The 15,571-nt window shown below is 31.3% G+C and overlaps 1 protein-coding gene and 1 long non-coding RNA gene across 3 annotated transcripts; one reads left to right on the top strand and one right to left on the bottom strand.

Annotated features, from left to right (window-relative positions):
• Positions 1 to 6,994: 6,994 nt before the first annotated feature.
• LOC145801246 (uncharacterized) lies at positions 6,995 to 11,320 on the top strand. The gene is made up of 2 exons (XR_014342433.1): positions 6,995 to 10,975; positions 11,190 to 11,320. It is a non-coding gene; the product is annotated as an uncharacterized LOC145801246 (long non-coding RNA).
• LOC145801245 (uncharacterized) lies at positions 7,288 to 11,495 on the bottom strand. 2 transcript variants are annotated; one of them, XM_082891989.1, is made up of 2 exons: positions 11,280 to 11,495; positions 7,288 to 9,406 (listed from the first exon to the last, which is right to left on the bottom strand). In XM_082891989.1, the coding sequence occupies exon 2, from the start codon at positions 9,393 to 9,395 to the stop codon at positions 7,452 to 7,454; it is 1,944 nt and encodes a 647-aa protein (XP_082748115.1). In that variant the 5' UTR covers positions 9,396 to 9,406; positions 11,280 to 11,495; the 3' UTR covers positions 7,288 to 7,451. The 2 variants fall into 2 exon arrangements, with proteins under 2 accessions (XP_082748115.1, XP_082748116.1); XM_082891990.1 differs by having other exon boundaries at positions 7,288 to 9,409; positions 11,280 to 11,449.
• Between the last annotated feature and the right edge of the window lie 4,076 nt (positions 11,496 to 15,571).

The raw sequence follows: 15,571 nt of genomic DNA, 5'->3' as shown, positions 1-15,571 counted from the left end.
ATTATCTTAAAAAATATACGTAGTTTATTTTTAAAATGATTTCTGTGGTCTTTTTTTTTTTTATTTGCAAATAAAATAAAATAAAATAAAAACACGTGGATATGTTTATCAGAGGAATTTGTTTTTTTCATAAATGATCAATACACATAATCAAATAAGATAAACGGTTCAAATCGTTGAATTCCATTCAATTTGTTTTGCTGACTAGAGAGAATCCAAATCCATAATATATACAGAAAAAGAAAAGTAAGCATATATGTTTCGTTTGCAAAGTGAGTTGAATTTTTAGTTTTTTGGCTATTTTAATCTAGGATTAAAAAATTTGTTTGAGTTGGGTTTTTTGGCTCGTTTAGAGAGTTAACTTAAGGTTCGTTTAATATCACTTATATGTTAACTTCTATAATTATGAAATTTTTTTTTTCTATATAAAAGTCTAATACATATGTGGCTATTTTTTTTTTTTTTTTTTCAAAAAGTACTAACAATTGTAACTAATTAAACTAAATTGTGTCAAAATTACAAATTCAAGATCAAAATTAAACCAATTAAAATTACATAAATCAAAATAACGTTAGGATAAAAATATAAGTACTACATGTGTAATTTGCCTTTGAAAAAAATTCTCTCAAATTCTCTCCCAAACTAAAAAAAAAATTTACGATCTATGATCATCAATTCACATGAACTCAAAAAATTATGATCTTTGATATTCAATTCAAAGTGTACACATCGATAAACATTTACACAAAAAAAAAAAAAAAACTTAACGTTACAAAATATTTTATATAATATAATGTGAAAAGGCAGACGAGTTTACTAGGCACGTGAGACGTAAAAATGATTTGACAAAAATATCGCTGGATTTATTACAAAAAAATTTGATGAATTCGGAGCTCAGGATGACATAAATACAGTTTTGGGGGATCAAACTAGCATAATTAAAATATCAAATACCAAAATGAGATAAATATATACTGCATGGACTAAAAGTGAGGTAAGTATATTTTCACACACTAAATTCCTTTAATATATACACTTAATGAACACTTTTCAGTGCACATATAAAAAACATATATTATCAATACACATATTTTCATTCTAATAATGCCCTCATCTTTTCACCAACTCTTTGTCTATCGGAAAACTTGCAATGCCATCACCACTATCATTGTCACCGTCACCACTCTTGGTCTTAGCGCTCTACTGCCACCGCCACTCATAGCCTATCCCTACTTTAGTCTAGACCTCCATAACCTAATCTCGCTGTCCACCATTCTTTCAAAATCTCAACTTTTACGACTCTCTCCACTGCGATTCTAACCTCTACAATTTTTTTTTTTTATCGCAGTGCATACCTTAGATCTATTCGAATGTTGATATCTAACCAAACCTTACAGGTTTGGATGTGTATTGAGAAATTAGAAAAGATAAAGATTTGTCACAAATGGTAATTTAATTAAGGATAAAAATACAATTTTGAAAAATTCATCATGTGTGTGTCCTGAGAAGATTTGGTGTGCGGAAATAAAATTCAAAAATATTAGAGATACTAAAAACTCTTCCAAAAGTTTTACCAACTGTCTCACATGGATGTGGGTCCCACACCTATGTAAGACATTTGGTAAAAATTTTGATAAAATTTTTAAGGTCTCTAACATTACTCAATAAAATTACTTTGACAAAGCTTGGGAGGACATTGACATAAATTGCGTACATTAAAAACTAATCGGCACAATTGAAACATTGAGAACGAAATTGATACATAATGCACATTTTGGGGACTATTGGTGTTATTAATCCGTTTGATTAATTCCGATTTGAGGATCACATTGATAAAAATTGGATATATTAAAATAAGACAAAAAGCATAGTTAGGGGACTAGTGATGTAACTAAAAAAGTGATATGATGAAAATATCCTTTGTTCTGATATGTAAATTTAATGGAAATGAGATGGAACACATATTTTGAAAATTAAAAATATAATTAAACCTTCTTTTAGGGGTACAAGATGGGAAGGTGCGAGGCACCAATCTTGTCCCAGTCTTTACTCAATACTATTGGTTCTTTATAGAAAAAATTATTAGAGCTTTTAATGCACAATACTGAAATAACTATAAACAAAGTTTGAAGTTTTTAATTTGAGTCAAATTGGTCTAATTCCAAACGGCTATTTAAATCGTTAATGAAATAACTATAAATTTCAATGGTGTTCCTAAAGTATATGTTTTGTGTTATTTTGGTCCCTAAAATATTAATTTTGTCAATTTCGTCCATCAATATTGTAAGGTTATGTTTTATTTTTTTCATGAATGTTTCAAGATCAAATTGAGAAAATTAAAAAATTTAGGGGCCAAAATAAACTAAACATATGCTTTGAGAACCATGTGTGTGTTTTATTATTATTCCGTTAACTCCGTAGACGGTTGGTTTGGAATTGAACCAAATTGACTCAAATTAAAAATTTAATGACAAAATTGAAACTTTTAAAAGACTCAAAATGGCAAGAAAAGCATATTTAAGGACCACCAATGTGCTGTAACCTCTTTTTTTCCCCTATGAAGCAAGTAGAATTACATAAAAAAATAAAATTAAAATTAAAAATTACAAGGGGACAACCAAGGCAAAATATGAAACAAGTTGCACAACCTAGTCTATTCTAGATTCCTTAAAGTCCTCTAGAATTTTTTCTTTCAGATCAAACACAATGATACAAATTAGATTTTCTTGTCCAGATAGCCTAGTATTAACCTTCGGTATCTTTTGGTACCTATGTAAAGTTTTGACGCTGCGTAGACTGAGTTTGTTGTGTACATCTCTTAAGTTGATTGTGTTTGGCATGAGATGAGACTTATTAGTAAGAATTATTATTATTGCTGTGTTGTGTTGGTTGATTCTTGGACATCTATTAGGCTTTTGGAACAAGTTGTCTAACCAAAAAAAAACTTTTCTCACTAGGTTGATATTGATAAAGAAGGCAAGGGTGAGTATGATCGGTCCGACTCTAGAATGGTTGAGGAGACTATGGGACCTATGGGATATTCGAGTGCTAGTTCTTGTTAGTCTCACTTTACAAATCATTCTTTTTATCTTTGGCAATCGTAGAAAGTACATGTCATTGAAATGGATCAACATCTTTGTTTGGCTGGCCTACTTAGTTGCTGATTCGATAGCAACTTTTACGCTTGGCAATCTCTCTCGTACCAAATGGAATCATGATGCTGAGGACAGTAACAATGTCATGGGGGCAATATGGGCATCCTTGCTTTTGTTGCATCTTGGTGGACCAAATACTATAATAGCTTATTCATTGGAAGATAATCAATTGTGGTTGAGGCACTTGTTGGTATTGGGCGTTCAAGCTACCGTGGCAGTCTTTGTAAGTTTTTTTTCTTGGAGAAAAAATTCTTGGGTTTCATATTTATCACTCCTAGCTTTTGTGGCTGGAATTATTAAGTGTGGGGAGAGAGTGGGGGTTCTTAGGTCAGCAAGCAATGACAAATCGGGAGACATCGTACCGTTTGATAATAATCTAATTGCTGCAAGTTTTGATGGTCGTACCACAGTGGAGGACACATATGTAAGTGCTCTAGTTATGGGCCATAAGTTGGTCAAGGAATTTAAGCATTATATACGATACTGGAAGATTTCTTTTCGAATTGCCTACCAATCACTCGTCCAATGGGATGCAATCGAGGGACAATTTCATGAGGGATGAAACATATTTTTGGGATGCATTGGAGGTTGAAAAGACACTTATGTACGATTTGTTCTATACAAAGGCATCCATAATCTATACCAAGTGCGGGTGTGTTATGTGTTGCATTGTTTCATTTGTACTATGTGTGTGTCGGTAGGATTGTTTTGGGTAATATCCAGGAAAGAGAAGTTGCATAACAAGCAGTACTACAACGACTTCATAATTGACGTTACCATCACAGGGGTGCTGCTTGTAGGAGCCCTAGTGTTGGAGATTTATGCAGTGATGGTAATATTATTTTCTGATTGGACAATGCTTTGGCTAATTGAGCACATGAAAGGAGAATGGGTGATCCAGTTGAGACAAAAATTCCCTTGGTTTTACCAAAAGAAGAAATGGTCTAAGAAGGTAGGGCAATTTGACCTGCTTGGTTTTTGCTTTAAAAAAAATGAGCCTGCTAGGTTTTCTTGTATTAGAAGCCTACTTAGACCTTTGGGATTTGAAGACAAGTTTAATTGGTACATGCATCAGACTTGTGTGGATGTACCTCCTAATCTATATAGGATGATTTTAGACTACTTTCATTATTGGAGTAGTCCGAATGTACCAAGACTAGATGAGATTGCTCAAGCTAGTTTAATATCCACCGTGATGGTCTTACATCCTCAACTCCCAGCTTTTTACGAGCTAATCGTTATTTTTTACTTGGCAACAGAAATGTGCTACCATTTGAACTTGAATGATACTTCCCAACAAGTTCCAAACTCCTTTGGAGGTGGTGACCAAATTAAGGAAACATGTAGAACTTTGTCGCATTACATGATGTATCTTCTCCTCATGTGCCCTTCGGCATTGCCCATCGCTCTATTGGACACTGAGTTGGCAAACTTGATCCATGAGCTCAAAGTGTTTCTTAATGATGCACAGAATGAAAAAGAAGCTTGTGGAAGGTTGAAAGATTATTCCATCCAATTCCAAGACCCCAAAAATCTACGCCGCATATTACTTGTTGCACAACATTTTGTCAGAAATTTCTTAGGATAGGAAACACTGAAATCCATGTGGTTAGGAATGCTGGGCTATGCAGCAATTAAGGGGCAAAAAAATCATCATCTTGAACAACTCAGGCAAGGAGGCGATTTTCTTACTTTCTTGTGGTTCTTTATACCACAATCTAATATGTTGGAAAAAATTGACATTGCGCGAGTGTGTAGAAAAATAAACAATCAAGTGACTCAGCTTATTACGAGTAACATTGATAGTTATGCAGTTTAGAAATATTATCAATATGGGAATGGTTGCTTCTTTTGGAGGTCCTTTTGGTATCTTACGGACAATATGGGAAAAGATAAGACTGATTGCATCTTCAATAATAAGCCGACAATTGAATGGGAATCAATAGCAAAAGTTGTGAAGACCAGAATCACCTTTTGGGTGACGCAAGGATGGAAGACAAAAGATTTCACTATCAATGAGTTCATCTTCGAGTTGCGACAAGTCACAGGTAATAGATCTCCATTATGACATTGGAACGATAATTTGTGGGTGTTTGGGAATGCTTAACTTCAATTTTAGTGAACTTTAGATTTTAGTGTGATTTTAGATTTCAGTTTTAAGTAGAAGTTGTAAATGTGTTTGGTGAAAAATAAATTATAACTTTTAGTAATAGTGGCCAATAACAAAAAAAACTTTTAGTAATAGTGTTTTTGTAGAGTGTTTGGTTGAAAAGTGATTTTTTGTTGTGTAGTTTTGAGTAAAAAGTTAAAAGATGAGAAAAAAAATACACATTTTCTTACTTCTACAAAAACAGGACTAAGAAAGCTGAAGTTTAAAATAATAATAAAAATAAAATAAAAAATAAAAACCAACCACTGTTTGGCACACCTTAGCTTCTTCTCTTATTTATTTATTTTTTTTCCTGGAAAAAAAAAAAAGAAGCAACTTTTGAGTTGCCCCAAACAAGTCCTTTTTATTATTCGTGCTGTGGCTAGCTAGAAGGATGGTTTTTCCTCATCTCCTTTTTGTTGATGGAATGAAAAACTAGGTGCCCTGTTTTTGTTGGTCTTTTCTGGTTTGTTTGTTTTTTTGGTTTGTGCTTCCATTTGATTCGCTTTTTATTTGGTGTCAACCTAATTGAGATGATGAGGCTTGTGAACTATAATTTTCTCAGCACTTTCCCTTTTCTTTCTATTTTTGTATTTTGCTAGATTGTTCTAACTCCATTGATCAATAATATTTTTCTTTCATTTCGCTGAAAGAAAAAGAAAAGAAAAGAAGATACTATCAATAATAGATACTTCAATTTCCCTAAAATACATGTAAAAAATTATGAATATGTGTATTGTTAGTTACCAAGGTGTACATTAAACATTCGTTGTATGGTCTTATTAGGCTGTGACTTTTTGTTGTGGTCTAATGTCACAAATGTTCATAACTTATACTGGAAAAAAGTCCTAACAAAAATTCCACTAAATCTAATAACAAAGCCACAATACAAATATTTGTAACTAGATTCTCAAAAAAAATATATATATATATTTGTAACTAAAGTAGCAGATGTTCATAACTAACACTAAAGGATTACATAACATGTATGCACGATATATACGAATTGGAAGGTTCCATCCTATCTAATCTTTTTTAACTATCAATAATATCACTGTTCCAGCCACACGTAGTCACATTCTCTCTCACTCACTCTCACTTTCGCTCTCACTTTCGCTCTCACTCACTCACTTACTCACTCACTCTGGAAAAAATTCCCAACAAAAATTTCACAAAATCTAATAACAAAGCCACAACACAAATATTTGTAACTAGAGTAACAAATGTTCATAAGTAACACCAAAAAATTACATAACATGTTGAAAAGTTTCATCCTATCTAATCTTTTTAAACTATCAATAATATCCCTGTTCCAGCCATACATAGTCACATCCTCTCTCACTCACTCTCACAGACTCTCACTCTCACTCTCACTCTCACTCACTCTTAGAGATACTGGAAAAAAAGTCCTAACAAAAATTCCACAAAATCTAATAACAAAGCCACAATAAAAATATTTGTAACTAAAGTAACAAATGTTCATAACACCAAAAAATTACATAACATGTATGCACGATATATACAAATTGAAAGGTTCCATCCTATCTAATCTTTTTAAACTACCAATAATACCCATGTTCTAGCCACAGGTAGTCACATTCTCTCTCACTCACTCTCACAGACTCACTCTCGCTCTCACTCACTCACTCATTCACTCACTCTTAGAGACGTGAGGAGTGTCAAGGCCTTATTTTTGTTAGAGGAACTGAAATAACCATACCATAGCAATCCCCAAAATATGCGCAGAAACATACCATAAATATAGTCCCCTTAATGTTGCTGGAATAGACCATTTTATTTTCCAGATGACAAATTCCATCCTTGAAACAGTGTTGAACTAGTAGAGAACTTAGATTTCAAGATAATGGTTGGCCTAATAATTCAAGATGAATAACATTAATGTAAAGTACCGTACGTACGTTTGTTTCACATGATTAAACTATGGAAGAAAAAAATTAAAACTAGAATGAAAATAAAAGGAAATTGAGAAAATACGAAAGATCAGTTAAATACCGATCATCTGAAAGAGCGGAATTGACACCCTTGATCGGTGCAAGTAATCATACATTAATGGACTTGTAACGATTGAACAAAAATTAAAAAGATAATTTATGTAATGCTTACATAACCATCTATACGGATAATTTCTATGCTACATAATTATCTATATTACTTGTAGTAAGCTGAGTCACCTGATTATTAATTTGTCTGCCCACTTTTGCAGCATCAATCCTATCCAATATATTAGATTGGGGTATAAAGAACCATAACAAAGTGAGAAACTCGCCTCCTTGTCTAAGTTGTTGAAGATGATAATTTTTGTCCCCTTTAATTGCTGCAAACCCCAGCATGCCCAACCACAACGATCTCAGCCTTTCCCATCCCAAGAAGTTTCTCACAAATTTTTGTACAACAAGTAGTATCCGGCGTAGATCGTAGGGGTCATGTAATGTTATGGGATAATCTTTCAACAATTCACAAGCTCTGTTTACATCCTCCTTATCCTTAATGAACATTTTGAGATCATGGATCAAGTTTCCTAACTCGGTGTACGAAAGATTGATGGGCAACGCCCAAGGACACATGAGGAGTAGATACATCATGTAATGGGACAAAGTCCTGCAAGTTTCCATAATTTGTTTTTCATGTCTAGAGGAGTTAGCACCTCGTTGGTTGGTAATATTCAATTCCAAATGGTAGCAAATTTCTGTTGCCAAGTGAACAATCACGATTACCTCGTAAAAAGCTGGAAGATGAGGATCTAAGACCTTCATGGTGGATATTAAGGTAGCTTGAGCAACCTCATCTAGTTTCATTACACTTGGCCTACTCCAATAATAAGCATAGTTTAAAATCATGTCATATAGATTAGGAGGTACAACCACATGAGTCTTATGCATGTACCTATTGAATTTTTCTTTAAGTCTACCAGACAACATAGCAGGCTTATTTTGTTTAAAGCAAAAAGCCAATAGGTCAAATTGCCCTACCTTCTTAGACCATTTCTTTTGTTTGTAAAGCCAGGGGAATTTTCGTCTTAATTGGATCACCCATTCTCCTTTCTCGTGCTCAATTAGCCAAAGCATTGTCCAATCAGAGGCTAAAATTACAATGATTGCATAAATCTCCAATGCTAGAGCTCCAAATAGCAACACTCCTGTGATGGTGACGTCAATCGTGGAGTAGTTGTAGTGCTCACGATGCCAGTTCTCTTTCCTACATATAGCCCAAAACGATCCTACCAACACAGACATAATACAAACAAAGCTGATGAAGCGTATAACACACCCTCGATTGGTATACATTATGGATGCTTTTGTATAGAATAAATCATACATAAGTCCCATTTCAACCTCCAATGCATCCCAAAAATATGTATCATCACTCGTGAATTTTTCCCTCCATTGCACCTTCGTTGACAGCTGATTAGAAGGAAATTTAAAAACAAATCTACCAATGTCATAGTTCTCTATATAACGCTTAAATTGTTTGACCAACTTCTGCGCCATGACTAGAGTTCTTACATACTTGTGTTCCTGACCATCAAGACTTATGTCGGCTTGCCTTTTAAATGGTACAATGTCTCCCAAGTTGTCATTACTCGCTAACTTGAGAACCCACCACACTCTCTCCACATAAGAAATAATTCCAGCCACGAACGCTGGGAGTGACAAATATGAAAACCAAAAATATTTTCTCCAAGACATAAGAATGACATAAATTGCCACAGTAGCTTGAACACCCAGTACCATCAAGTGCCTCAACCACAACTGATTATCTTCTAAAGAATAAGCTGTTATGGTATTTGGGCCACCAAGATGTAGCAAAAGCAGAGGTGCCCATATTGCTGGAAATACATTGTTACTGTTATCACCTAGGGCATCAGATAGCTTGCTAAGGGCAACAATTGCTACCCAATCAGCAAGTAAGTAGGCCAGCCAAACAACAACATTGATCCACAGTGACGACATGTACTTCCTGCGGTTGCTAAAGACGAAAAGAATGATTTGAAAAGCAAGACTGAGGAGAACTAGCACTCGAACATCCCACATGTCCCATAGTATCCTCAACAATGTTGGAATTGGATCCATCACACACCTATCTTCTTTATCAATGTCAACATATGAAAAAAAGTTAATTAGTTCCAGCTGTATATTTTGAGGTTAATTAGCTATACAAATTGTTGAAAAAGTTTCAGATGTTCAAGTGCAATAACAAACCCATTATCAAATGAAATCAAAACAAAACAAGAAGTACTATTAGATTGTTGTCGGTAAAAGAGCCAAAGTAAGCAATTTAACCACATCCACGATCTTTTGACAACCACCAGATCATATTGTAAGCCAAAATATGTGAAATTCAGTAACGCTTTTTCTTATGCAAATACTAGATTAATTTTCCAAACATTTATGCAAATACTTAGATTAGTAACCCTAAAATTTGAAAGTAGCTGGAAACTAAAGGAACACCAAAATTAATAGAATAACTCCTCAATTTTCATCTACGGAACACCAAACTTGGGTTGTTTCTATTTAAGAAATACAATCTTGTGTAATTGCAATGATTTTTACTTAATATATGTTGCTAAAAATTCTGTTTATTCATAGTAGTTAGTTTCTTCTTGTAGCTAAGATGTCAAAAAAGAAAAAGAAAAGAAAAAAAAAAAAGTGTAACAAGCAGATTAAAAGAACTCACCTTTGGCTCATCAAGAAGCCAAGAACAAGAACAAAAGAGCCAAACACAAATAAGTGTTGTTTCGTGGCACATCTTCTATGGATTAATTGAATGACTCTCATGAATTGGGATAATAGAAATCCTCAATAATTTATCTTCATGGATAATTTATCTCATTATCCACATAGATCTTTCATTTTTTAACAGCTAAATTACATTCACAACGCCAATTGTTGGGTGCAAAATATTTTGGTGTGTATAGAAAGAAAAAATGACAAGATCAACTTGAGCAAGGAGAGAGAAACCAAAATGAGAGGAAAAACAAAGGGACCGAGAGAAAGAACTGAGAGAGCTAATTTGCTTCTCTTGATAATTGTGTAATTTTTCTTTCATCAAATATAAAAGTGCTAAAAAATCATCTCTAGAGCATCTCCAATCGTTTCACATTTTCTTTTGTCAAATTTAATTTGATGAAAAAGTGCTCAAAAATCATCTTAATCCTTTTATCAAATATTCATCGAATCAAAGAGAGTCATTCTCCGTATCAAATTAAAAACTCATCAAATCGTTCATAAAATTTGAATTTGACAAAAATTTTAAAAAATGAAGCATTGGAAATGATTTTATTCATCAATTTGATGAAAAGGAGAATTTGGGATAAGTGGGGAATTTTAAAAGAGATTTTGATGAAAATTTCATGAAAGAACTAGTTTTTACTCAAATTTGAAATTAAATTAGATGAAAAAATTGGTGAAACTAAAGATGTGCATGATAATGTTTTATTTAAAAAGAAAAAGAAAAAGAAAAAGAAAAAGTTCTTCCTTTGTCCATAAGAAAAGGTTCAGAAATATGATATAGTTCCACAATTAATTTCAAAAAATTAAGATAAATATGGTTCCATGAAAACTAAATAAATAAATAAATAAAGCAAATGGGTTCAACTGGACTAGATAGTTGAGATTGTAACAATCATTAAACAAAACTTTTTACCAATAAGGTGATGTTTGTTTGGGTGGACATGACCTTGGGATTGGACTAATAGTCCAATAAAATTATTAATCCGATGTTTGGTTAAACAATTGAAGTACAGACTAATTATTTTAAACTTGACTATTAGTTAAGATAGGATACATAATCCAACGGATTCGTAGTCCTAGGACTATTAGTCATGTGAATGCTAATCCAGTCCGTCCAAACAAACATGGCCTAAGAGTTTATTAAAAGATTTCACTAGGCCAAGTCTGGTTCAGTTCACCTTATAAATCAAATCCATAAATAAAATAGAGAGGGAAAGAAAATACCTTTGTAATGAATGAGGATTGAGATAAGGTAAAAAACACACACTAATGATGTTTGAGTTAAGCCTCCAATTTCTCCATCTTCGCTCACTTTTTTTTAAGCTTCAAAACCTTCTCTTCTGTTTTCCCAGCCGACTAAAACGAATAATTGCAGTTTGGTCTCAAAACACTTTGCTTGTTTTTTACGTTTTTTGTTTTTTTGTTCGTATCTAGAACGCCAAATTGGAATATGGTTGGGATTAATTTAATCTATTAAAATATAAAATAGGTTAAATATTATATTTAAATTATAATTATTTCAATTTTTTACTCATAAAATTATAAAATAATCAAAAAATTCATCTCAAATGGATTTTTTTTAGTTAGGCTAAAATAATCAAAAAAATCATATTATTTTTTTTTAAAGCTTTGTTCGTATTTTAATCATTTTTTTTTAATATTTCAGATGTACTTTATCTAAATATATTTAAAACGTTAAATATTTGTGAATAAATTTAAAGAAATTCAATAAATACAAAAAATATATATACTATTTTTTTGCATTTAGTGAATTTTTTTTTTTAAAAAAATGACAAATTTTATATTTTTAAAATTTATCTAAATTAAGTGGCCCTAAAAAGTTTTAAAAAAATTATTAAAAAAAATTAAAAATCAATAAAACTAAAAAATAGAGATTAAGAACTCAAATTTTATTTTTGAAAACTGTTAAATCAAACATAAAGTTTTAAAATATAAATTGAGGATCCAAAAATTTTGGGCCTTTCTGATTTAGATTGAGCCTTCTATAAAAAATAAAAATAAAAAACTTTGGATTTTAAATTCAAGTGGCCTTTATTATTATTATTATTATTATTTGTAAGGACTAATACAAGAGCTAAATTAATTTTGGGACCTTTTTTCTAACTATTTTTTTGCGGCCCAACGCGGGCGATTTGTGAGTTTTTGACTTAAAGCCGGTCGTGACTAATCAAGTGTGAAAAATGCCAATGAAAGCGCATGGAAATTATTTATTTATTTTGAAAAAAATGAGTTGGCAAGAAGCATACATGTGGAACGGATGGTTCATGCTTGGAAGTTCAAATCCTCAACCTGACATACAACACTTGTTGGATGACATAAATATTATGGGAAATTATACTTTGCGTCTTTAAAATTTCACTCACTTTTTATTTTGACATTTTAAAATTAATTTTTCTTACTTTGACCTTTTATATTTACAATCTTTCCCATTTTAACCCTTTAAGTTTGATTTTTCTCACTTTGACTCTTTATGTTTGTAATCCTTCCCACTTTAATCCTTTAAGTTTGATTTTTCCCACTTTGGCCCTTTATATTGGTAATTCTTCCCATTTTAGCATTTGATTTTTACAATCCTTCTCACTTTACTCCGAAACTAACTTTCATAAAAAAAAAGTATCAGAATTTGTCACATCACTAACACTTCAGCTCCATATATAATGTAAAAAATTTACTAAAGATGCAAAATATAAAAAATAAAAAACAAAAAAATTGAAATTTTGTAATTGTAACTAATTAGTCTAAAAGGTTGCCATCAGCTTTCTGGCCCGCCCAATCCATGCAATCCAGCCTGGTATTTTTATGGTTTAGAAAAATTATTTTGCCCATAGGGCCGAACTGGGCTAAGATTTTATGTTGATTTAATATTCAGTTTGGGCTTAGGGGGATCCTATTCACACCAAAAAAATTAATTAGTACCTATAATTTTTTTAAACTCCCTATTAAATTATTTAAATGTACTAGTGTATGCTCGTTTCTAATGGCACGATGCAATTAATGATGAAATTAAAATATGAATGAAAATAAAATTATTAAATCAAAATATAATTTATCAAATGTGTTGCTAAAAATTTGAGGTCAAAATATAAATACAGATCCAGTTTCGACTTTCAAATAAATTTTGTAAAATTACCCAGTTAAAAATGCACCCAATAAAATTAAGGGTGAAATACAAATAGATCCGAAAATGTAATTTTGTGAACTGTTTAATCCTTTCTCTTTTTTTTTTTTTTTTTTGAACCCCGAAGGTCCTATTAAAGTGGAAATTACATAAAAGGGTAGTCACTTACATGTTTGGATTTAATTTTTTAAGAATAAAAGTGGATTTCTAAAAATGTAAAATTACATATTTGGGTAATTTGCACTACAAGAGTTTTGAATTTTCCCTAATTCTAGAACAAATCACACTCTAAGGCCTCGTTTGTTTTGGGGTATAGAGGGGGGATGGGATTAGAATAGAGGTGGGACCCATTTAATGTTGTGTTTATTTGTAGATTTGGAGACAGGATTGAGATGGAAGAGGGGATTAGGTTAGGCCTTGGAAGGAGGATTGGGATGGAGGAGGTGGGTGGATATGGTATTAGAAAAATAGTCCGCCGGACTAGAAATTTTTTATTTTATTTTTTTATATGTTGGGCATTTTGTTTGAACATTAATGTTTAATTTTTTGTATTTTTTTGTTAAGTAAAAAATCATTGTTTTATTTGTTTTAGTTTTTTTGGAAATTTTTTATTTTTTAAAAATTTTTTACATGCTGGGCATTTATTTTTTGAACATTAATGTTTAATGTTTTTTATATTTTTTTATTTATTTTATTATTTTATATAAAAATAATTTAACAATTCCTACACTAACAACTATCATCAAAATAAACACAATTTTACTTAATTTCCTCACTATCAATCCCCTCACTAACAATCTCCCGCTATTAATCCTCTCACTATAAATCCCATCAATTCTACTTCTAAAAACAAATGGGGCTTAATGTAACACTCGAATAACGTAATACTTCAATGTAACACAGTAAAAAACTCCTTGGTGTACTTTTCCTAAATGTAACAACGTAATACTAAAAAAAGACTTTTGGTGTATTTTTACCAAACATATCGCTCCAATGTAACACACAAAAAATATTCTTTAGTTTAGTTTTCTGAAACGTAACACTTCAATTAGTATAATCTCAAACGTAACATTCTAATGTAACATACTCCAATGTAACACATGTATTTTTTTTCCAAACGTAACACTCACAGTTTAGAATTATACATTTGCCCTAGTAAGGAATATTTGTGCTCCTTTTGGAATGGTTTGAAGAATCTCACATTCTCTTTTATTTATTTATTTATTTATTTATTTTTAGTGTTACTTTGGAGTGTTACGTTTAGAAAAAGTATACTAAGAAATTTTTTCTTTGTGTGTTACATTGGAGTGTTACATTAAAGTGTTAAACTAAGGAATTTTTTTAAAATGTTTTATTGAAGTGTTATATTTGAAAAAAACGAGCTTAATGTAACATTCGAATAACGTAATACTTCAATGTAACACAGTAAAAAACTCTATGGTATACTTTTCCCAAATGTAACAACGTAACACAAAAAAAAAAAAAAAACTTTTGGTGTATTTTTATCAAACATAACGCTTTAATATAACACAAAAAAATATTCTTTAGTTTAATTTTCCGAAACGTAACACTTCAATTAGTATAATCTCAAACGTAACATTCCAATGTAACATACTCCAATGTAACACATGCATTTTTTTCAAACATAACACTTACAGTTTGGAATTATATATTTGCCCAGAACTTACTAAGGAATATTTGTACTCCTTTTGAAAATGGTTTGAAGAATCTCACATTCTTTTTTTTTTTAGCGTTACTTTGGAGTGTTACATTTAGAAAAAGTACACTAAGAAGTTTTTTGTTTGTGTGTTATATTGGAGTGTTACATTAAAATGTTAAACTAAGGATTTTTTTTAGAGTGTTTTGTTGAAATGTTACATTTGGAAAAAGTATACCAAGGAATTTTTTTTTGTGTGTTACATTAAAATGTTATACTAAGGATTTTTTGTGTGTTACATTAGAGTGTTACACTAAAGAGCTTTTGTGTCTGTTACATTAGAGTGTTACACTGAGGAGTTTTTTTAAATTATTATATTAGAGTGTTACATTTGAGAAAAATACACTAAGAAGTTTTTTTTTTTTTTTTGGTTACATTAAGGTATTACATTAAGGAGTTTTTTTTTTAGTGTTATATTAGAGTGTTACATTTGAAAAAAATTACATTAACGAGTTTTTTTGTGTGTTGCATTAGAGTGTTACAATAAATAATTTTTTTGTGTGTTATATTAAGAATTTTTTTTGAAGTGTTATATTCGAGTATTACATTGAGAAAAATACAGTAAGAAATTTTTTTTATGTGTTACATTAGGGTATTACATTAAGATTTTTTTTTTAAGTGTTTCATTGGAGTATTACAGTTTGAAATTATACATTTGGC

The sequence above is a fragment of the Camellia sinensis genome, chromosome 10 (genome assembly GCF_055761805.1).
Source record: "Camellia sinensis isolate YWXY chromosome 10, ASM5576180v1, whole genome shotgun sequence".
NCBI lineage: Eukaryota > Viridiplantae > Streptophyta > Magnoliopsida > Ericales > Theaceae > Camellia > Camellia sinensis.
Note: the sequence above shows the minus strand (reverse complement) of the source record. Positions and strands in the feature narration are given on the sequence as shown.